At 39.3% G+C, this 25182-nt stretch overlaps 1 protein-coding gene across 1 annotated transcript in view; it reads right to left on the bottom strand.

The window, feature by feature from the left end:
* Cachd1 (cache domain containing 1) overlaps positions 1–25182 on the bottom strand; it is a 219176-nt gene that overhangs the window by 68108 nt on the left and 125886 nt on the right. Inside the window, exon 4 of the mRNA XM_048351479.1 lies at positions 12089–12195. Coding sequence (XP_048207436.1) covers positions 12089–12195 — 107 coding nt within the window. The remainder of the gene's footprint in view (positions 1–12088; positions 12196–25182) is intronic.

Here is a 25182-nt window from a genome sequence, read left to right as displayed (position 1 = left end):
CTGCCATTGCCTGGTATCATGAGAGACTATTGTGCCACATAGCACTCTCCTGGGAAGATTGAAATTCAAAATCCCAACTATAATTCTTACTGAATATGTATCATCTTCGCACCATTCCTAAACAACGACAACAACAAAACACCAACAACAAAGCTGGACCACCATAAACCAGTGACTATGCAGCTAGAGAGGAGGGCCAAAGTTCTATCTTTCATAAAGTGCATGCAAAAAGGGGAGAAAAGGAGAGTATTCTCACTTTCTGGGGATTTAGAAATTATAAGTGGGTACTATGTGCCAGATGTCCAAAAATAGTTGGAAATGTCTTTTAGATTAGCAGACAGAGAACAGTTCATGGTGGTCTTTAAACAAAGAGGGGCTGCCACAGGCTGTGATCTCTGGGAAGCAAAGAAGTGAGAGGAAGCATATTCTTGCCTCGGATAGTAAGTTAATTGTAGAGGCCACTATAGCACCTCTTACCACAAGCCCTAAAACTCAGGAATGATGCCTAAGAGTGTAAAACTATTTGGACAAAGCTCTGTGGACCATCATGTGGACATTGGTAGTTATACTGAGCTCTAAAAAGTTTGTTTTTCAATTTTGCTTCAGACTGTGTAATAAGAACATTTGTATCTGGTCATGAGTTCACAACAATACTCCATCAATCAACTCGGAGGTGGACAAGATTAACATTTCTATTACAATGGATTATATTAAAACGTTAGGCATACATATGTATGTTATACATACAAACATACACACACATATAGCTAGAGGAGGAGAGAAGAGAAGGGAGGAGAGGGGAAGGGAAGAAAGACTAAAAGGGGAAAGAATGGAAGAAGATGAGAGGAACTAGTGAATACTGACTCACTTTTTGTCCCTCATCACATAATGCCCTATGCTACTTCACAATTCCGCCAAAAGGAAAGCCACCCTTAAGAACTCCAGGTTACTATTATTTTTGATGTCCAGTTCAACTATATTAAGCCATATATATATATATATCAATGCAGCTTCTGGACATTGGACTAGAATTATGAGCTTAAAAAAATCTCTCTTTTAAAAAATATGTTAGCCTGTCTCAGGCATTTTGCTATAGTGATTGACAGTCTAATGCCTCTATAACTGGAATGAATGACATATAATGGTATTATAAGACATTTTCATCAACCATTACCTAGGACAAACCAGCTATGATTTCTTTGGATAAACAGTCACCAGCACAGCAAGTGCACTGTGGAGGATTGTCTTAATATATCATTGAATTAGAGACCAGTGAAAATAAAGACCTAATTCATTTAACATCCACACTCATGAATACCTTAATTCTTTGCAGGAAGCCCTTTGGAGGGGATAGGATGTGTAGACACCAGGTTACAGTACTTCTTGAACAGACCATACACTCTTGTTGCCTTTACTATTCATAGGGATTATGAATTCACTTAAAAGAAGTTTCATTGTACAGCTACAATGGTTTCACTACTGACATGAAGGAGAACTCTAAATACCTACACTCAGGGATGGGAAGGCATCGAAATACTCACTGTTCCCAAAGCTAGTATTGTTCCTGAAACTTTGTAGCAGTTTGGAGAAAAACCAAAATGCTTCTAAAAATTAAAAACATCCAAGGCCTAGGAAGAAAGACTGGTAAGATAGGATGCCACCAGCACAACCTTTTTCTCTGAATCTAAAAATTACCAAGATGCCAATCAGTGATAATCAGTAGAGACAGATGAGAGTAAGAGAAACATTGTAATAATGTTCCACACATTTTATTTATATTTTTGAAATCTTACAACATTAATTAATGTAAGTTTTACAAGGAGAAAACTGAAGCTAAGGCAGGTAGAGTGATTTATCCATGAGTCTACTATTATTGAAAGGCTAGGAGGTAAGCTCCAATCAGTGGATCTAGTAAGTTACCTGGCTTTCTTCTCTCCTTTCTGCCTTTAAAATAGTTACTGAGTCCAAACTGTGTGTGAAGCACTAGGCAGGGGTTATACCTCCTGCCTTCCCATCTAGAGCACTTCCTACTAAACTACAGGTAAGACTTGCTGGTAAGATGAAGAACACAGGTGAGACAGAGAGAGATGCTCTTAGATCTGACCTCTAAGCACCTATTTGTGTACTTTCTTGTTCAGCACAATCACTAAGTAAGGCTCTCAACTGTAGGAACTGTTTAATTTCTGTACCACTGAATGCCAACAAGTGAATGTAAGATGGCAACAGGTCTTCCAGCAAGCAGGAGATTCCTTTTCCCTTTCTGTGTAAGGACTTTATCATAATGACTAGTTTTCTTTGCAGTTCCTATATGAATTCTAAGCAAAGACCCACACTTTGCAAGAACCATTGGCTTATTTTTCTTTCATAATAGCATATAAACTATTGCCAGATAAGCAGCTGAGAAAAAACCATGCCTTCCTCCTCTCCTTTCCTTTCCTTCCCATTTATTCTCAAGATCCAGCAGCATACAGTGTATTCAACTCTCTGTGGATCATTTCAACATATGGACCCCAGACTCCCTGGTCCTCAGATGTTTTCCTTCTGATTTCACCATCCACATCTAACTGACTCTTATGTCATCGGCCACTCCAGTCAAAACAAAACCATCTATTTCCTTCAAACTCCTTGCCTGTCTTCAATGCAATAGGAAAGAGATGGATCACAAACTGCTTATACCTGGGTTGGGACTTTTTTTCCCCCCCTGAACAATATTTTCCAACAGGGGAAGGGACAAAAAGAAGAAAGTTTGTTGCTGCCTACCTTAAGAGCTCTAAATTTTTCTGCTGTCCAGCTCAAAACTATTCAGCCCATATGCCACAGATTTCCAAAGAGAACATACAGGAACTGTTCTAAATGCAAAGGCATAGACACACGACAATTCATATACTTTCTCAACAGACCAGAACTCACACAGCATGTCTCAATAGTAAGTCTGCAAAATAGCAGGCATTTTGGAGAGGAGGAAAAAAGCTTTCTGTTTTTCTGACTGCAAATGAAATTTAGACTCTAAATGAAATGTCTGGCATTGTATTTACCATACCTTTCCAGTTTCACTCATTGTTACACCCTAAGTACTGCTTCACCATGTATTCAGAAGGGGTCAGAATTCAGAGACCTCTGAATTCTGTTTACACTACTGCAGGCTGGAGTTAGTTGTAAGCATGTGGTGTACTTGACCATATACCAGGAGCTTTATTAATTCTTTCATACAGAATATTGTAGTTATTTCTTTTGTTGTTGTTGGTGGTGGTGGTAGATGTGGGGCTTGAACTCAGGGCTTGAGTGCTGTCCCTGAGCTTTTGTGCTCAAGGCTAGTAATCTACCACTTTGAGTCACAGCTCAACATATGGTTTTGGGGGTGGTTAATTGGAGATGAGAGTTTCATGGACTTTCCTGCCTGGGCTGGCTCTGAATCATGATCCTCAGATCTCAACTTCCTGAGTAGCAGGACTATAGGCAAAAGCCACAGTGCCTGGTTAACAGCTCAGTTCTGTCCTCTAACTGTTTTATTTATTATGCAGGAAGCCAAGGTATGGAGAGATTAATCTTGAAAGTATATTATAGTTAGCTAGAGCCAGAATGTGGAGGTCAACTAAAGAGCTAGCATAATTCTCATTTGACAGCTAACAGTATTTCAGTTGAGAAAAGGAAAAGTGACTTAGGGCTGGAACCCTGAATTGTACCCAGACCATGAAGTATTATGACAGGTGACCACACTTGCTCTATGTATAACCAATAATCCTTTCCTATTTCCTTATATTTGTAATAGTCTAATATGAAGGAAAAGACAATCTTAAATCTCTGATTCTGTTCTATGTCCAGGGCTCTTTATGTCCATTTTAAGTTACTTATTGTTTTTTGTTTTGTTTTGTTTTGTTTTTTGCCAGTCCTGGGCCTTGAACTCAGGGCCTGAGCACTGTCCCTTGCTTCTTTTTGCTCAAGGCTAGCACTCTGCCACTTGAGCCACAGCACCACTTCTGGCTGTTTTCTGTATATGTGGTGCTGAGGAATCGAACCGAGGGCTTCATGTATACGAGGCAAGCACTTTACCACTAGGCCATATTCCCAGCCCCAAGTTACTTATATAATGCAAAAAATATTAGGTGTAGAAAGGCCACTTGTGGTTCACAAGTAACCCTAGGAGGCTGTAACCCTAGGAGGCTGAGATCTGAGGATTGCACTTTGAAGCCAGACCTGGCAAGAAAAGTTATGAGACGCTTATCTCCAACAAAATACTCAGAAAAGGGGCTGGGGATATGGCCTAGTGGCAAGAGTGCTTGCCTCGTATACATGAGGCCCTGGGTTCAATTCCCCAGCACCACATATACAGAAAATGGCCAGAAGTGGCGCTGTGGCTCAAGCGGCAGAGTGCTAGCCTTGAGCAAAAAGAAGCCAGGGACAGTGCTCAGGCCCTGAGTCCAACTGGCAAAAAAAAAAAAAAAAAAAAAGGGTTGGAAGTGGTACTGTGGCTCAAGTTGTAGAACACTGGCCTTGAGCAAAAAGAAGCTCAGGGACAGCTCCCAGGCCCAAGTTCAAGTCTCAGGATTGGTGTGCAAGCAGGCATACATGAGTACACTATTTTTTTTTTATTCATTCATGGGCCCAGGGAAATAAAACTGTAAAGGTCCTATTGCTCTCCCTTCTCTCTCTACAGTATACAATCCCAGAGGATACAAACAGTGAAGAAATATCCAGATATTTGGGAAAAAGAATGACAGAAAATAATTTAGTAAAACCCAAGAGATGACAACTTTACAAAAATAAGATTTGTAGACAACAGCTACAAAATGTCCTTTGTACATCTATTTAATGATGATTTTTAAAAATTTAAAAATAGGGGCTGGGAATGTGGCTTAGCGGTAGAGTGCTTGCCTAGCATGCACAAAGCCCTGGGTTCTATTCCTCAGCACCACATAAACAGAAAAAGCTGGAAGTGGTGCTGTGGCTCAAGTGGTAGAGTGCTAGCCTTGAACAAATGGAAGACAGGGACAATGCTCAGGCCCTGAGTCCAAGCCCCAGGAATGGGAAAAAAATAAAGAAATGAAAAGACCCCCACCACCCCCCCGCCCAAATAACCCAACTCTTAAAAAACAAAAAAAAGCTACAAAATGGCCAAGTAGAAATGGAGAACCTTATTCAATATTTTTAATGAGGAATAAACAAGAGCACCTAAGTTTTGGACTTGATTGCTTAATTAATTTACATAATCATCAGTACAATGATATGGAAGTATATATATTTGCTAAGTTACAAAAAGCAGGCTGTATCCATTATGCCCATATATAATTACCATATGTTATGTGCTAACAAGCTATATTTACTATGATCATATAAAAATATATAGCATGTGGATCACAAAATAATCACAAATTAATAGGTTTGATTTTAAAGTATAATACAGACCAGACTTTTTTTTTTTTTTTGGCCAGTCCTGGGCCTTGGACTCAGGGCCTGAGCACTGTCCCTGGCTTCTTCCCGCTCAAGGCTAGCACTCTGCCACTTGAGCCACAGCGCCGCTTCTGGCCGTTTTCTGTATATGTGGTGCTGGGGAATCGAACCTAGGGCCTCGTGTGTCCGAGGCAGGCACTCTTGCCACTAGGCTATATCCCCAGCCCCAGACCAGACTTTAAATTAGCAATTTGAAAGGAAAAGTAGAGTTAAAAAAAAAAAAAACACAACCCTGTTTTGATACTTAATTTGCATGTATACATATATGTATAAGTAGATGGACATATAAACTGAACCAAGAATCTGGCTGAAGAATCTAGATTTTGAAGTGACTGAATTGTTTTTAGATGCTATGTAAGTAACTACCATAGCTTCAATGACCCTAATAATGCTGGAGGGATGGAGCATAAAAAGGAGCAGAAATTCCTAGTGTGGTTGATTTTTCTTCTTCTGTTTTAGACTGTGCCTTTTCATTGTACTGTTACTAGGAGAATGTTGCTAACATCAAACAGATAATTTTCATTGTACAGTTTGATCCATAATTTACAATGGGTTTACATCCTGATAAAATCATCATAGATCAGAAATATAATAAAGTCAAGGGTGCATTTAATATGCCCTGCATACACTACTAGATTAGGAACTAAGAATGACATAGAGTCTCTACTGTCTGTCTGCTTTTATGATTGAGTGATGGTTCAAAGCTGCTGCCCTGTTTGTGGATACAAACAGCTACCCCAGAACAAGACCAAAATTCAAAGGACTGTTTCTATAGAATGAGTAGAAACCTTTGCATGATCAAATATGAATATTAAAAATATCTTTAAAAACTTAATTTTTTAAAGAACATTTTTTAAAAAATTGAATCACTGTAATCTGGGGACTGTATATTTTGGAAAAATCTATCTCATGTAGGAAGACATGGCCATTCCCACAGAAGGAAGTGAAGAAGACACTGAAACACAGAACAGTATGCAGCCTCCGGCGCCCACCTGCACATCCTGTACCATTTACCTCTGTAACATGACTTCCCAATGCCCCTCACACCCCGTGAATCTGTATCTCAATGAAGACTGCAACATCACCAAGACTGAAGTTTCCAACTTCAAATGCTCTTTCAATCAAACACAATAAAGAAAGTTAGACGCTTTTCCTTTCAGCAAGAAAGACTAACTCCTACTCTCACCTCAATTACATAACTCAAGAGAGCAGAAGGCAACTTTTCTTGGACTCTTTCAAATAAACTCTCTTTAGGGATCAAGGCATGCTCAAGAAAATAGCACAGCAGGAAATTTGAAAGAAAAAGAAGGGGGAAAAAAAACACACCAAAGAATGAGAAACTTAGAATAAAAGCAGGGAAAGAACCTGAGCAAAACATTACCAGCACCATAATATAACACATGTGCTGTCAAATTTTAGTTATTTAAATGGAATCAGGGATAAGGAGTCAATTTAGAAAGTACAGATCTAGTGAGGCGTGGGGGGTTAGGGGATGGTGATTTAAAGTGAACCAAAAAAAAAAAAAAAAAAAGAAAGTACACGTGTGTTGGATGGATGGACACATGACCTAGTTTTGGATAAATGAATCTAAGAACAGTTTATAATTTATGTGAGTCTGTTTCCAGCTAGTCTGAAAGGCAATCTGAAACTGTGTTATCAATTAGGGGTCCATTGATGGATTATATACAGTCTGAAAGAGCCTGGGGCTGGACATCTTACAGATGTAAATATCAGACATGTGATAGCCTACAGAGTGCATTAATTTTGCTCTCAGAAGGGGCATGAGCTGAGGGAGGAGGAAAAGGCTGGGGGCGGGGAGGGGGCGGATTCTGAGGTCACATTACCCCATCTACCACTCTTCTCATGTTACAAATAACTGCTCTAGGATGTGGACTTTGGGATGCAGCCACTGCCCGGCAGAATGTCACAAAACTTCAATTGCAAGCAAGCCAGTTCTTAAATACCTAAAGATGGCCAAAAGTGGCATATAAATCCAGCTAAGTCAACTCTGCTGAGAATAACTCTTGATAGGTTGTAGGTTACACTTTGAGACATGGACTTAGAAATATCAGAAATCAAGATCTTACTCTTTAACTATAGTCTACTGAGTTCTGCCATCCCTAACAGTTTTAAAATTCTTTTACCTAGCTTATTAACCTTAACAATAAACATTGAAATAAAGCAGCATTATGTATAGCTTTTAATTTTTATTTACTATTTGGGTGATGGGGATCAACCCACTGATTTTTCTTTTCACACACTAGACAAGTGTGCTAAGTGACCCACAATCTCTAGATGTATAGTGTAGTCCTTTCTTATCCCCTTTCTCTTCCTTCTCCTACTAGCTAAATTTTACTCCAAAACCTCAGCATTGAAATTCTCGGATACATCTGACATCTCTACTCACATTTCCTCACTTATTCCTGTTACTATAGATGAATTACCTTGCCTCTTGTGACACCCCCTATGTCCTACTTCATCAAGGAAATGGCTACCGTGTCACTAGCTTTCCTTTCTTGCATTCCTTCAAACATACACATATACATGCTATAATTCCTCCAGGCTTTCTTCAAGCAATCCTTAAGAGTGTATGTGCTCACTGTTTCAAAATAATTGCTTCATTTCAACAGCTTGATTTCACTTTCAGGATCAGTCTTTCACTCTTATCTACTATTCCACTGAATGATCCTCTCCAAGCTCATCAATGATGACCACATGATCAGGCATTTAATCCTCCTACTGCACCTTCTTAACACAGCTGACCTTCTGCTGGAAGTACTGCATCACTTGCCTTCAGGGAGATCGCCTACCATACTGACTATGCCTTCTAATTCTTCTCCTGTTCTCTCAGTGCTCTCAACAAGGCAAAATACCCTCTGATCACTTGTGTGCCAATGCTACCTAGACTGAATGCAGCTCACATTTACATCTGGCTCGGTCCCTGCACTGTAGACATGCATATATAAGCATACGTGATGTTTTTCTAATTGGGTGTCTACTGAATACCACAATCTACTCTTACAAAAGTAGCATAAGTTGACCCCCATGGAAATGCTCTATTGCACTCAGAGCAAAAGCTGAAATCCTTCCAATGGACAGTAAAGTAATACTTTCCATGACCTGGTTCCCGATTACCTTTCTGACCTAATCTCACACACAAACACACCTGCCCCTACTTCCTATTCATCCAGTCACAGCCACAGTGGTCTTCTTACAGTTTCAGAGCACACCAAATATTCTACCACCCCAAGACTTTTGCCTGGAATACATTTCTTCCAGGAATCTTCATGATTTATAGCTCTGACATATTCACATCTCACCAAGTGAGCTTCTATTTTAAAATAGAAACTTTTTCTCTTCTTCCTGTCCCCAAATCCCAACCAATATTATCCACTATGCCTCATTTCGCAGTTGCTGCTCTTTGATAGCATTGTTGTCATCCATTGTGTGGTGCTCTAATAGAATACCAGAATGAATAGTTTATAAGTGATAGAAGGCTATTGAGAGGCCTTCTTGTTACCTGTTTACATGTAGAAAGCATCCTGTGCACAGAAGAGAAATTGAACTTGTGGTCTCAAGAACTTTGATCATTGTTACTAATCCATTCAGAAGGGAGGTGATGCTCATGCACACATTGAAATAGAGTACTACATCTTCATCTGGAATTGCATATGCACTTGCTTAAAATCTGTAAGGCTCAACCCCCTCATCATAAGTACCGTTTTATTTATAGCTTCAGAACGAGTATTTACCATATAGGAAGTGCTTAATAAATAACTGCTGAACAAATTCTATGTATGTATTTATTCCAGTTAGCAGATAGGAGGCTATAACTTGGAAAAAGCACTTCAGTATTCACTAAGAGTAAAGCATTACAACTGCTACCAATGATGTAGCTATAGACCAGCCATGTGCTTATTAACAGGAACAATGGACAGACATCAAATAAAGAAATGAGGACCAGGTCATGGCTGTGGCAGTTTCCAGCTCCTCTAGGTTCTGGTCTACCCACTGAGGTATGTGGTCTGGGTCAGAGCAGGAAAGCATCACTCTGGATCCCAGGTGAGCATGTACCACCCTCACTGACCAGTCTGCCATTTCTTATTCGCAGAGCTTCCAATAGAAGCTCAACGCCAGACTGAGGTTCTCTTACCAAAAATATATAAGAAAGTTACTACCTAACCAAAAAGAGTTAAAATTGCATTTGAAAATAGTCAGCCTTCCACCTCTGTGGATTAAGCCATCCTAAAATGAAAATCACCCTGGAAAGAAATTAAGTCTGTGCTGAACAGGTACAATTAAGCAATACCACTAAACAATACAATTAGACAATACAATGTAATAATTTACTTCACATTTTTCTAACATTAGGTATTAACAGTAATTTAGAGATGACTTAAAGCTTGTGGAAAGATGTATGCAAATATTGTGCCATTTTTATAGGGGCTTGAGTATCTCCAGATTCAGTCATCCACAGAGGGGAACCTAGGACTAATCTATGGATAATCAGGAACTACTGTAGTTTATAATTCCTTTTTCCCCCCACTCCTGTTTAGAAGAACAATCTATTCTTAGTTTAAAACTAAGTAAATAAGAAACTTGAAAGTACTCCACTCTTCAACTAGTAAAAGTTAACTGTTAGTTGGGCACTTGTGGCTCATACCTGGAATTCTAGCTACTCAGAAGGATGAGATCTGAGGATCACAATTAGAAACAAGCACAGAAGAAAATTCCATGAGACTCTTATCACCAACTAAACACCCCAAAAGCCAGAAGTGCACTGTAACTCAAGTTGTAGAGTGCCAGTTTTGAGCAAAAAGTATCTCAGGGACAGTGCCCAGGTCCCATGACAGCCAAAAAGATAACTGTTAAACTTAAGTGGTCCTCTCAATCTTATATAAATGAGTAATGCAGGGTTTTTCTTTATTAAGTCAAATTGATCCCTCACAGGTTAGCATGAATTATAAAATCCTTAACTATACACAATGTCGTATTTTGGGGGGAAGCACTTAAACTTAATTCTATTCAAAGATTTCTATTTCAACCTGAAGTCTTCATGCACAACAACATGTCTTGTGTTACTAAGCACTTTTGAAGAAGGAAAATACATTTTGAGACTCTGAGGAATCAAGTACTAGCTCTACACCTTCTGCTAGCTATGAAATCTTCCATAACTAATATTCTTACCATTTCATGTCCTATCTGTTCTCTCCTGTTACTTTTTAAATGGAAAACACTGTCATTTAACTTCCTTTCTAGTAGTAAACCTCACCTGCTCTAGAAGACTCCCAAGTTCTCTGATCATTCAAAAAAAAAAGGGGGGGGGGGCTGGGGATATGGCCTAGTGGCAAGAGTGCCTGCCTCATATACATGAGGCCCTGGGTTCGATTCCCCAGCACCACATATACAGAAAATGGCCAGAAGGGGCGCTGTGGCTCAAGTGGCAGAGTGCTAGCCTTGAGCAAAAAGAAGCCAGGGACAGTGCTCAGGCCCTGAGTCCAAGCCCCAGGACTGGCAAAAAAAAAAAAAAAAAAAAAAGACTGAATCATATACATGTATTTATGTCCAGAGAATATGCCTGGCAGATTTAGATTGAATCATTTGTCTACAGCTAAAATTTTATTATCCCTAAGAAACCTAAAGCTAACAGTTCTTTCTCTCCAGATCCAACAGATTGATTGCCTAGTTTGTGTGCATAATTCCCAAAGGCAACAATTTCACCCACCCCCCCCCCCCCACCCAGACAGGGTCTGGATGAGGACTCACAAGTACATATTCTAGGCTTCTAACTTGTCTCTTGAGTTTAATGTGTCCACAGTCGTCCTTGGCTTTGGGAATAAAATGCTTAACACTTAAAGATTAGATACATGCTTTAATTTCCCAGGAATAAGGGAAGGCTGAGGACCAGAAAATCAAAGCGACATATATTACTTCTAAAAATTCTTCCATCTGTTAGTCAGTGAAGCCTTTAAGTGTTGAGATCCATTAGTCAATGAGTATACATAAGACAAACTGAAAAACAAGTATGGAGTGGAAGTCTGAGGCAAGAGAGCATAGAGACAATATGACTTGGATGCTATGACGTAGTACATATTATAACTGCCTGTAGATGAGTTATAGTAAGACAAGGAAGCAAGTTCAACCCTCATGTACAGTGTTACAGTATCTAAGTGTGAACTTAATAAACTTTTGTGGTATTCAGAAAACCCACAAAACAAATTTGAAATTACAAATAGAGAAAGTAAATAAAAATCTAATACCTGTTGTTGCAATAATAATGTGGTCTCTAACCAACCTTTAGCAATCCAAAGGTAACACTCCTTACAAATAACAAGATGAATTAAAGAGCCTACCAAGTTACTTGGTAGGTGGTGTTTATAGCTGCATATAGATGTATGCCAGCTTTCTTTTCTTTCTTCATTGGGGGTTAACTTTCCAGAAAAAAACATACCCAGTTTTAAGTATATGATAGTCTTCTTGAAAACTTATAGAAAAAGAAACATGACTGAACTGGGCTTAGCAAACAGGAGGCTCTGATTTCAAACTCCAGTCCATTAACACATAAATGAAGGGATGAATAAACAAATAAGGCCATACATTTATTCAATTTACACATGGTGGTTCATTTTTCATTACTTACCTGAATTTAAATCTCGTCCTGGATTGAAGGCTCGGCTATTAACAGTAGTAGAAAGCCGATCACAACTAATTGTTCTGGATACATTAGTGTTAAAGTTCCCATCAAATCTGAAACAACAGAAGAAGATTTTAAAAATACTTACTTGGTCATTTTCTGTCCAGAAAAGCCAACCAACACAAAAATAATAGGTCACTGTGTGGGCAAATATGTCAGCCCATAAATAGTAATGGCTTTACATTGAAAGCAGTTATTTTTTCTAAAAAATCAGAATATGGAGAAAATCAACACTCAAATCTAGAAGATTTAGAAATTGAGTTAAATGCTAAGGAGTACAAAAAACAACTGATTTGTTAAACCATTTTTTTAAAAGAGGAACTTTTTAGTATCATTGATAAAAATCACAAAGAAAACAGATGACAAAATCCAGACTAGACTTAGAAAAATTCACACTTGAGCTCTAATTCTTTCAATTATCCTATATGAAAAATTAGTACGTATAAAAATAGCCAAGAGATGAAGGGAAAGAATGCTGGGAGTAACACAGGCCTGACTGGAACCTCTGCTCTGTCACCACTAAATGTGGAAACTTGAGAAACATGTTCAACTTTGAGCCTCTGCTTTCCTGAGAAGTAAAGATAAGATTTTCTGAAGCTGCCAAAAAAAAAAAATTAGAAATAATGTATGAAGTACCTCTTGTGGAATATGGCATATCCTGTGACTGCTATATTTTAGTTGGCGTGGGGCTGATAGTAGTCAGGAATTAATTATTAAATAAATAATTAATGTGCTGGTGATTGAATCCAGGGCTAGTCCTGTGGCCTCTCAATGCTAGTACTCTGGATGGTTGCTGATCACATATTTTACATATAGTTTTTAGGGCTATTTTATTTGTATCTAGTCTGAAAAAGCATTAAAAAAAAGCACAAGATTTTTAAACTTGTAATCTACTTAGGATATCAGATACTGAGAAGGACTCTTGAAGTTTTTAAGATATACTCAAATTCCATTTGATAATAGAACTTATTTTTTTAAGGCTAATGTTATGATGTACACCTTAATGAAATTCTATTAACATATAACCTAGTAGAAACATGGCCATTTGGGACGTCTGATTGTCTATTAGTCACATATCATAAAATATAAGAACTACTGAGCTGAAATGACTGCATCAATAAGCAGGTGAGGTTTTCACATGATGTGAGTTTCAACAGCACAAGTTAAACCACGTGTTTGTATACATATCACCACAAAGAAGGAAGTAGCAGATTTTATGAGCCCTGTCTTTCTTCCAGCTTCTACCCCAATGCAGAATTACATCAACAATGTCAACAGTGCCTCTGAGGACATAGTTGCTTCACCAACATAGCTGCTCTTCCTTGGACCTGATCCAATTTGTCTAGACGAGAAGATTGCTGTCTTAAAGCCACAGGTAGAGAGACATAGAAGAGGTAATACAGCAGCAGCTGTCTATGTGCATGCTGGGACAGCAGCACCACCCTTCTCTCTACATAGAGCCAGCAACACAGTATTTTCTCACAAATGCCTTTATATTACATGAAGCCAGATCATAAATGTTTTAGGGTTTGTGGGCTATACATTCTGTTGGAATAACTCAACTCTTCTTACAGCAAAGCAACCACTGAGGGCCTATAAGAGATGAAGTGCGGCTGTTACAATAAAATGTAGTTTTTAAAGCAGGAGGCTGCTAGACTTGTTTGACCAAGGAAGTCAAAGGTAAAAGTTCCTCCAATAATGTTTATGGCATTCGTTCAGTCCAATATTATAGCTATGTGTGCCTACTTAACATTTGAAATACATATAATGGAAACACTAAGGTTCCCACTTGATTGACTTTTAAGTGAATCACGGCACAGGCTTGCTGTATTTGACAATGAAGTCTACTTCCTCACAAAAAAACTGTTGTTGGCTTTCTAAGTCTATGCCATGTGTGCCTCCCTATTGTTTCAAAACATATGCCTTTGTTATGGGTGTGTGTGTGTGTGTGTGCGCGTGCGTGCATGTGTGTGTGTGTGTGTATTTTCAAAGCATCTTAACTAATTTTATTGAGGTAGGGTCTTGCTATATAACCCAGGCTTGCCTGGAACTTGCTATGTAGTTTAGGCTGGCTTTGAGTACATGACTTTTCTGTTTCTACCTCCTGAGTGCTGGGTGCTGGGATTACCATTGTTCATTAGTATGCTTGGCTCGTTTTTTTTTTTTTTTTTTTTGGATATTCTTAGGCTTCCTGCTATAGTTGGATGACATATGTCCATCACCATGCCCATGAATATCCATGGCGCCTATTCCTGTTCTGGGCTTCTCTTGAAAGCTTCAGATGTCTCAGTAGGTAAAGACTGTCACTCCTTTGAATGGTTATGAAATGCTGAGAGCCAAGCTACCCCAGAAAGCACTGATAGGTATGCTGGAATACACCTGCACCTGGGGTACACCCTTGAAGAGTTTGATTTAGTGAAGAAGGAGTAAGGCTCAGGAATCTGATTTTGATAGATTATGAGGAAGGAGAACAGCTTTCTGATGAGCACAGGAATATCTCAGAATGCCTCTAAAAGACCAAGAACAGAAGGCCTTGTATTTCATTTGGAAGAAGAGAACAGGCATCCTTAGGCATGGCTACAGTTTAGAGAGAGATTTTCCTATAAGAATTATGAACTTCTTTATTGCCTACCCATTTCACAGGAGAGAAACAACTCCAAACATCATGTAGTCAAGGACCTATGAGAGATGTCAGAACCTATGAATCAATGTTTCTAGATGGATAAACCATACATACTGCTTGGCTTCACTGACTTCATACTGTTACTCTGTGATACATACAAAGAAGAACTTGTTGAAAAGGTAGCTAGGATGATAACTGACAAATCTACCCAGGAGAAGGTACATTCAAAGCCAGCCCTTGTCTAGCTGGATGGGGAACTTGCAGCTCAAGATAGCTGCTATTTGCTTCACCTCTTGAAGGGTGAAGTACAGTGCTGAGGATGCAAGGATTTCTCATGCTTTTGTGAAATAAAAGCTGGCTCCCAGGAACCAGGAAGAACAAGGAACCATTAATATAGGTTCTTTTATTTCCTTCACAGAGAAGATCATCACCAAGGGCATTAAAGAAGACATTTTTATAACAACAAAAATGAAAGTGACTTATTAACAAAAGAAGGTGCTTGGTAAACATTAGTTAGTCATAAAATGGTTTCACAATGTAGTATGTCATCAATTATCAACCTGCCCTTCCCAATTCCCACCATCTCCCAACCATACTTGGCCCTTAAAGCATGTTTTTTTTCCTGTGGAACCTCAACTAAGCCAATCACCAGTGTCTACTTCACTCATTCTTTAACCCATCCTCCTCCCTCATATTTCTATCACCAGGTCAGCCAAGGATGAGTCCTTCTTCTTCAAGTCCTATGGCCCTTGGCACATGAGCTTTTTTTTTTTTTTTTGGCCAGTCCTGGGCCTTGGACTCAGGGCCTGAGCACTGTCCCTGGCTTCTTCCTGCTCAAGGCTAGCACTCTGCCACTTGAGCCACAGCGCCGCTTCTGGCCGTTTTCTGTATATGTGGTGCTGGGGAATCGAACCTAGGGCCTCGTGTATCCGAGGCAGGCACTCTTGCCACTAGGCTATATCCCCAGCCCGCACATGAGCTTTTTTAATCATAAGCCTGTGAGACTCTTATCTCCAATTCACCACCAGAAAACCAGAAGTGGAGCTGAGGCTCAAAGTGGTAGAGCCTAAGCCTTGAGTGAAAAAACGCAGAGACCGTCCCCAAACCCTGAGTTCAAGCCCTATTGCTGACAGAAAATAAAAGACGAAAAATGTATTTCTCATAGTTCTGGAAGCTAGTTAGTCCATGATCAAAGTGGTGGCAGATGCAGTGTCTGCTGAGGCCCACAAGACACACTGCTGGGTTTATCTGTGCTACACCTGATCTGTGCGGGATCCAGAGTCTCTTTCATAAGGGCCCTAAAAGGCCTCATCTCCTAACATGATCATCCTAATGATTAAGTTTCAATGTATTTCTTTCAGGGTCCAGATACCAAATAATAGTATCAATAAAAACTTTAACATTAAAATTTATTGGAAATAGGAAGCTAAGTTAACAGAAATCTCTGGGCATTGTATCTCATAAAATTCATCAAACAGCTATTTTTCTCTCACAACAATTTGGATTGCTTTAGATTTCTCTCATATGTACTACATGTCAGAGATGGAACACACACCCATCCATCTGCCAAGTTCAAGTGGAAAGCCTGGAAATAAGCCTACTCTGGTGCTTTTCTCACCACCCATGCCACCCATGTATCGGCCCAGTAAGGAAGTTGGTATCAACATAGGGCTTAAGAGATAAAGAAGGAATAGGGCAGGTGGGCCAGTTAGACTAGGAGAAGTAATTGCTAGAAACAGTAATGAAAGGGAGGGAATGTCTCTGACTCTGTACTCAACATGCCAATGCCTGATGTTCTGTCTGGACTCCGGATTTACTGGACTCCCAAACACAGGAACAAAACATGATTAGCCATCCACGATACACTAGCCACTTCCTGTCCCTGGCAGAATGGTTGCCTAGCCAAAGGCAGGAAGACAGAGAAGGCAGGAAGGCATTTAATACCTGTGTGCCTTTGAGAAAAGCAACTTACACACACACACACACACACACACACACACACACACACACACAGAGCATACTTTTTATTCATCCAGTTTGGAGAATGTGGAAATTTAAAGTTCATGCTTAAGATATTTTATTTAAAAAACAACAACAACACACTCCAGTTACTCCTCAGGGTTACGTTGAAGACTTTCCTTTGTGAAGCATATTGGCTTGAGACAGTACATTCATATAATTCTAGCTCTATGAAAAGGTCAAAAATTGAAGGGGAAATAATAGATTTTCATCAAAAATAAGCAATTCAATTTAAGAAGTTGAGTTTACTTCATTCTTTGTATTTATGCTTTTAGAAAGTTAGTAATGACAATAGAAAATCCTATCTAAATCTCCTTTAGACCTCAACTCTTTAAAAAAAGAGATATTGGATAAAAACTGCCTTCTGTGCTTGCTTTCATAAGATACAATTCTGTTTCAAGAGAAATAACTCCATCTCTCCCAGCCCCTTAAGAAAAACGTGGGAGGGGGGGTGGGGGGAGATGGGAGAGAAACTTCCTTCTGGATTTGCTTTCATGAACAACTGATCGAAACTGCATCCCGAGGGAGAAAACAGAACTGTGACTCCCACTTTGATCTCTTCCCCATGGAGAAATTCACTCCCTGCCTGCCTTGCAAGATGTTCATTTGATTGACGTTCGCTCTGATGTGCAAACTGCTTTGAACTTCAGACATTTAATTCCCATCAGGCTGCAGTCATTTTTATTCTCCTTCAACAGGATTTACAAGCAGGAGATCAGCAAATGTAGAAGATAAAATAAATTTGCAGAAGCTTTGAATCTTACATCAAAACAGTGTTCGAGTGAGTTCCAATTGGATTTCATTCAGCCTCAATTCACAGTGTAAATCAACTTTTCAGTGGAGTCCCAGTTTAGCAAGATATTTTTTAACACACACACACACACACACACACACACACACACACACACTTGGGGTTTATTTCCTGAATCTCTTTCTTGGTCTTTGTTTAAATTTCCTAAAGAAGGTGACTTGCCAGGCCAATCATTCAGAATCCTGGGTTTTCCTGAACATTTCTAGGGAAGCCTGCCCAATTCATCACATAACACACAGAAAACCACACCCCCAGTGTGGGCTCCAAGGGCGGTGGTGAAATGTGGTATTGTTCATGGATATGTTTTTAAGGCAATGATTTAAAAAGCAAATCCCTGTGGCTTTCTCAGAAGAGTAAGGCTTAAGCACTCACTGAGTTCATACACAAAGCCAATATCATGGAAGCTAATGAGGCAAAGGCTATTTAAAAAAATAATTTGTGTGCTTATATTTTTAATCACTGCTAAAATGCTGAGAAAAGTACACGAGGTTAAAAAACCATATCCTTTCTTCTGAAAGCAAAGAGGCTCTCAGGGGAGTTCTCCACATAAGCAAGTCCTGGCTGTTGGGCTGTGGCATCACCAAGCTCCTTTTCTGGAAAATGGAGGATCAAAAGCCCTTACTAGTAGCTAAGGGAGGTTGTAGATACCAAGTGATACCCCCTCACCTGGCAGAAGCCCTGGTCCTGGAGACAGCCTGACAGGGTCAGATTTACTGTGCTATGACTAGACATGGAGACTTATCTCACCTCTATAGCACTAGGCTCCTAGGCTCCTCCCTCCTTGCTCATTCTTTCTGGAAGCATCCACTCTCTAAATATTTGAGCAACACCAGTTGAAAAGAATTAAACAGAACCCCCTTATCTTCCACTTAACCACCCAGGAGAATAAAGTTAAACAAAGAAAGAACTAAGATAAGAATCAAACATCTGCCCTGGCAAATATTTAAACTCTGTTTGAATGGTACAGGAAAAAGACTAAGAGTAGGATCACTTCAAAAAGGAACCATCACATTTATAAAGTCAAGGATACTTGAACCTTCCCAACTGAGTTTACTTATTCAAACACCTAAATTAATGGGCAAACTGAAAAGCTGTCAAATAGCGTGTAATCATGTTTCAAGAAATGGTTTTTCCTTCTATCTAAGCAGTGATGGGAGTGATAAGTCACATTCTTTTTGTTCTTATCAGTAATAAGGATTAAACCTGCAGGGTTCAGCCTGTGGGCCAGACTGGAAAAAGGCTGGTTACAAACTCTTACAAGGTGAGGGTTTCAGCACATTCATAGGATGTGGCCCTCTTTACTCAGGTCTGTGTGTTATGCAAACCAACCACATAGCTTCTTCACTATTTCCCCACAACAGTCCTTGGCTCTGGTTCCATAGGTAAATAGAAGCTGGAGAAGTTGTACAGGTGACAACAAGGGCCAATTGAAACTGGATCTACAGGCAGAGCAAACATTTCTTCTTATCTACCATCAAGTTGGAATGGGATACATGTAGGGGGAGGAGTAGAAGAGAGGAAGAGGAGAGAGAAAAAGGAAGAGAATGGAGGAGACGGGGGAAGAGAATGGAGGATCAGGAAGAAAGGAAAAGAGGGGAAGGGGGGAGGAGGAGGTAGAGAAGGGAGGAAGATGATAAAAGAGGAGGAGGAGGAAGGAAGAGGAAGAAACTAGAGGAAGAGGAGGAAGAGGAAAAGGGGGGAGGAGAAGGATGGAAGAGGAAAAGGAGAGGTATCTGGGAGAATAAAAAAGGAAGCAGGCAGACAGTGGCCTGGTGGAACTCAATTACAGTATCCTATAGTACTTTTGTCCTGTGGTCAATGTCCAGCAGAGACTTACTATCCCACACCTTCTTTCTTGTTTGGGTCACATAAAGGAAGAGATCCTCTCTACTTCTTTATGGATAAGGCCTCTCCTAGAATCAGCCTGCGAAGAGGTTAGTCCCTAATACATCTAAATGTAGAAAACTTAAAGACCATTTTCTTAGTACTACACACTAGAGATTGCAAATCAAATGTTTTCCTCTTCCTTCATACACACAGAGTATAGAGTGAATAGCAGACAACCATGAGTGGTACAGTAGAAACATCAAAGACAACCACTAAGAACCTCAGTGAGCAGATGACCTTAGAGATGAGCTAGGTCCATCTTCCAGGCACCTGTGCACTGAGGAGGAAAGAGGACCTTCCAAATCTCCCTTCTGCTGCAAACAAAATAGGATGCATTATATGGAATACTTTGGGCTGTGTCAGTAAAAGGAATTACTGACCCACTATTAAATAGTTGATAAAGCTAGACTAGGAAGACAGACCTGCACATCACCACACTAGATAAATCCCCAGGAAAGGATCTCAGAAAGAATGTTTTTTAGATCTCAGCCTTCTTTGAAAGCACTTTGATGTTTTAGCACAATAAGACATACACAAAGCTAATAGGGAGATTTCTGGGTTTCAGTTAAAACAGAATCTATTTTTTAAAGCTAGTACTTCCCACAAGCTAGTTTCTTTTAGAGACAGATTTTAAAAAGAAAGAAAAGCCCCAAACCAACTCTATAAAATGTAGATGGGGTAATTAAATATTAGAGGCAGCAAGGTGGGCCTACCTAGCCTCTGTCTGTGAAGGCAGAGCAGGAAAATGCAGAAAGCTGGATTCCCACTCAGCTGACCCAAGGGCTCTCATGTGAGGGTGCTTACTTATAAATAATAGTCCCACAGATGCCCACAGAGGTAGATATCTCTCTGTTTATCTGCATTCATAGAAATGGTTAGTGGAACCATTCAGGAACCTGGCTTTCGATGAAGGAACAAAGTAGTCAGACTGTGGAACACCTTTATATACAGAAACTTATCTTCAGAAAGTTCAGAAGATTATTCTGAAAATAAAATGAAAAAATTTAAAAAGATAGGTGAGCACTTCAATGGACAGATTCCACCCTGATCAATGTATTTTATCATTAAAAGAAAAACTTGCTGGAACCAGATATGGTGGTATACTAATCTCTGCATTTGGGAAGCAGGGGGAGGAGGATCATTAGTTTCAAACAAGCTTGGGCTACATAGAACGATCCATTCTCCAAACACCAAGACAACAGAACTAATGAAACACAGCAAAGCAAAGCAAAACAAACAACAATAAAGCCCCAACTCATTTGGAATTAAGAAACGTAGCTTCTAAGGCCATGTTTCTGCTATAACCTCTCTATTTCCTTACTGGTACAATGGAGAGGGCAGGCAGGGATTAAAAGCTGGACAGAAATATTTCTGAACCTATCAGGTTATACAGATCATGTGAAGAATGTAATATAGAACAACTACTGTTTGCATAAGTAAAAGGCTAAGAATTTTAGGGAAACATAAGCAAGCATATGTAACTTTTTGTATATGTTAACTGATGTAACTGAGTGGGTTTTCAGAAATGCAAATGTTCTGCAAAATCTAGCTTAGCTCAAGGAAGGCCTGCTGGTACCAATATCCGTAAAGCCTGTATCTGTACCATTTAGTTTGCCTGCAGGTAATACTTGTTAGAGAGACTGGAGATGGAAACATGAGATTAAAAAGATTTACCACACAGTACTTTCTGGATTAAAAACCCCAAACACACCTTCTTGGAGAAGAAACAAGGCTTGAGATTAAATTAAATTCCATGGTTAGGGACCAAGTTTGTCAGTTTATTTGTCCTTGTGTCACAGAGTGAAAGCCAGGAGTCACGAGGGTGCCACTACTGAGCTGAGTCATGGTGTTTTATCCCATGCAAGAACAGAAACAGTAAGAAACAAAAGGAAAACATGTTCAAACACTTTACATCATACTTTCCCACGTGTATCACCTTAAAATCAGGCTTGAGAGAAAACAGAAGTGATTCGCATGTGGCTCAGCTATTCCAGCTAGAAGCATTATTAAATGATGCATGAATACAACATAAAATAGAGAAATTTCTGAAGTGGTAGATATGCCAATAAGGCATTGCATTCTACATTGTATGTGTGTGTTAACACTTTGCACTCTATTCCGTAAGTAAGAACATTTCTGTGCCAAGGAATACTTAAGATACATTAAAAATATACTTGTACATGTCAATTATGCCTTCTCTCCTTAACATAGCTCTCTTTATATGTCTTACATCGTTATGAGGGGAAAATATTTGTGAGCGGAAACTAAAATGATGCTACTGGTTGCTTTCAACTGCTTGCTAACCACTTCCTAAGAATGACCCACATGCAACTCAAAATCCAAATCAGCAGCTTCGTATTGACTTTATTTTTCTCTTAAATAGCTTTTGCTCTTATTTTTCCCCTTTAGTCAGCAAATGGTCATCCTCTCGGGTGTTCAATTAAAAATTTAGATCCATCTTTCTCCTTTATCAAACTACATTGTGTCTGTAGATGAAGATGGCATCGGGAAACTCATTGAAAGCTGTTAAAGAATAGAGCGGGAGAGCAGGGAAAGAGAGAGCAATGGAAGGGACTGATGAGGGTAAAATATATGTGTGGCAAGTGGTACATATGCTCAATGGAATTTTACTCATCCATTAGAAGGAAAGACATCATACCATTCCTAAGGAAATGGAAAAGACTTGGAAAAAAATATGTTAAATGAAGTAAGCCAGACCCCAGAGAAATTTTGCATAGCTTTCCTCATCTGTGATAGAATGTACCTATATATCTATAAGTAAACACGTTGGGTGGTATGCAAGTGGTTACAACTGAATTAACTGAGGTATAATAGACTATGGAGAGCTCAAATAGTACAATGTTTTAGAAAGACATAGTCAAAACCCAATAAAATCAGTACCCGGAAATGGGTACATGCAAGAGGGAGGGTGGAGTGAAGGGGTGAAGCATGGAGGAAAGAAGAGGAGAAGGGGGGCAGGATGCAGTCAAGAATTCATTGTATATACCACAAAGAAAAAGTAAGAAAAGTAAGGGAAAGAGGGAGCAAGTGGGTCAAGGAGGTGACAAAGTTGAAGGGGGTAATGATCAAAATGCACTGTATTCATAAACTGCTTATTAAATGGTACTTGCTTTGTTAAATGACACCTCCTCATTTTTAAGAGTGGAGATGGCCAATGTGGAGGGTGAATGAGGGTAAATATGGTAATACTTTATACACATATGAAAAATAGAAAAATGAAGCTGGTTGAAATGGTTTAAGATGTGGGAAAGACGAAGAGAGCAAGCACGGTAAAGAGGTGAATTTGGCCCAGATAATATTGTATTCATGTAGGAAAATATCACAATGAAACCCTCTTGCACAACAGAGACATGCTAATAAAATTCTTAACAAAATTAATGAAACAAAAAAAGGCAAATCAAATTCTATACCCAAACCTTTAATAGAACCTAATTGCCAGGGCCCACATATCCTGTACTCCTTGTCTTTATAGTCTGTGTTTCACCCCTGCCAGTCACATGTCTTCTAATTTCCCATGGTTGTCCCTCAACATATGATGCTTTTCTCTGTAATTATCAAATTGGGCCAACCTGCTGGGCAACATGCCTTTCAAACTCCCAACTTGGCTAAACTCACTGACCTGACCACAGACTTTCCTGGCTACAGAGAGAAACTGTCTAGGCAACCCCAGATTGCCAGCCCAAGTGTGTCCCTTGTCCACAGCTCCAGCAGCGTCTCTGCTTCCTCTCATTCAATTGCTGCCTGTTTTCTGGTCTGGAGCATTCTTATTCTAGAGCTAGCTGTAGAAACCTACTGTCTTTCTACCAAGCCTGAGTATTCAGAGTCCTCAGTAGCCTCTTTCTCCTGTAAAGCAATCTCTGCCTTCTCACATTCACTTGCCAGTTTGCCTTAGCTTAGTTGAACTGTGTCCTAGGAGCTCATGAAGGCAATTTTCTTCATCTAGACAGTGTCTACCACAATGTCTTGCACATTTACCATATTGAATATAATCAGGCAAATTAGACTGAAAATAGCACATACATAGGTTTGCAAATTTTGTATAGTTATGTACAATAAACTGATAAAGTATAACTGACAGCTAACTATGTCAACATCAACTCCATATGGCAGCTTGTAATCTAGAATCATGTCTAGGACAATGTAACAACTTATGAAAGGGCACTAAACTATGTATTGATACTCTCCCCTTTCTGTCTAAGGTAAAGTAGCTTGAAAATTCCATCGTCATCACTGCTGAGCCTCAAAAACTAAGTACAAAATCAGGTTTGTTACCAGGTATTAACTCTTTCAACAAATATTTACAGAGGACCTGTTCAAGCAAGGTATTGACACAACATTGGATGTGACAGGCCTTGAACTTCAATAATAAGAAAAAAGAGCACATACAAAGTGCAAACACACCTTACCTTACCTGTTTTTACCATTATGCTCACAGTACACAAGAATCAGCCTCAAATACTTGTGATTCTCCACCACCGCTCCCTCCCCCCACCCCCCACCCCCAAACAGGAGACAGTAGTAGGCACCAATAGGCCAATTCAGGTCTTGTCTTGTTACTTGTTTGCATAAATGAAATCAGACTACATTTTCCATTTGTTTCATGGTTGGAAAAATCTCACCTTGTCATTTCATTCTCTTTCTCCAGCATCTCTAATTTTTAAAATATAGAATAAATCCCTAAAGAATCTACTACAGAAATCTGAATGAGTCAGCATGTTAATTATCAAAATGAACATCAAATCTCCAGTAACTGATTTTTGGCTCATCTGCTATCAATGGTACTTAAAGAATCAGAAATGATAACATAAAAATTTATACAACTTCAAAATCATGCCAGAACTTCTTTCAGGTGTTTGATTAACATAGGCCTTAACTTATAAAAGAGTGTAGGAGGAAAGTACAGCAGAAAGTTCTGGGAATAAGAACTGACACTCTCTTGTCTACATTTGAAAGTTCATGGAAGCTTTAATGGTTCAAAAACCTCTAATCCTTTCTGTAAGAATATGCTAGTTAATTTGACTTGGTTTGATATGGTATCCAGCTATGTAGTCAAACATTACTGTAGACTCTGTGAAGTCATCTTTAGGTGAGATTAGTAGTTAAATTGTGAGTTTTCAGTAAAGCAGAGTACTCAGTGTAGGTAGGCCTCATCCAATCAGTTGACAGCCTTAGTAGAACAAACATGGACCTCCTTAAAGAAGGAATTCTCCCAACTTTGGGACTTGAACTGTAGCTCTTCTCCAGACTTCCTTGCAGACTTTGGATTTGTACCAATAATCACATAAATGAACTTCTTAAAATCAATAACCATGTCTCTCTCCATGTGTATGCCCTTATAAGTATTGGTTTTGTTTCGCTGAAGAACTCTGATTGACATAAAGAGTTGTAAGGGTGGCAATGTATCAGAACTATATAATCAGGAGCCTGAGGGTTCTTGCAATAGAACCTAAAGCTAATTGGTTTGTCTGCAATACACTGCCCTCCAGACTCCTGACATATCTCCTGAGAAAACACTCATAGAAAATTAGATGGATTCTACTTTCCTACTTCAGAGATGCCTATAAGACAGCAGGAATCCAATGAGTTTCTTCATGTTTTGAATCAGTGAAGCTTTTAAAGTCTTGCCTGATGGGCATGAGAGAATGATTATCTATTCAGGCGAAGTCTCCTAGCTGTAGG

The sequence above is a fragment of the Perognathus longimembris genome, chromosome 7, assembly GCF_023159225.1.
Source record: "Perognathus longimembris pacificus isolate PPM17 chromosome 7, ASM2315922v1, whole genome shotgun sequence".
Classification (NCBI taxonomy): Eukaryota; Metazoa; Chordata; class Mammalia; order Rodentia; family Heteromyidae; genus Perognathus; species Perognathus longimembris.
Note: the sequence above shows the minus strand (reverse complement) of the source record. Positions and strands in the feature narration are given on the sequence as shown.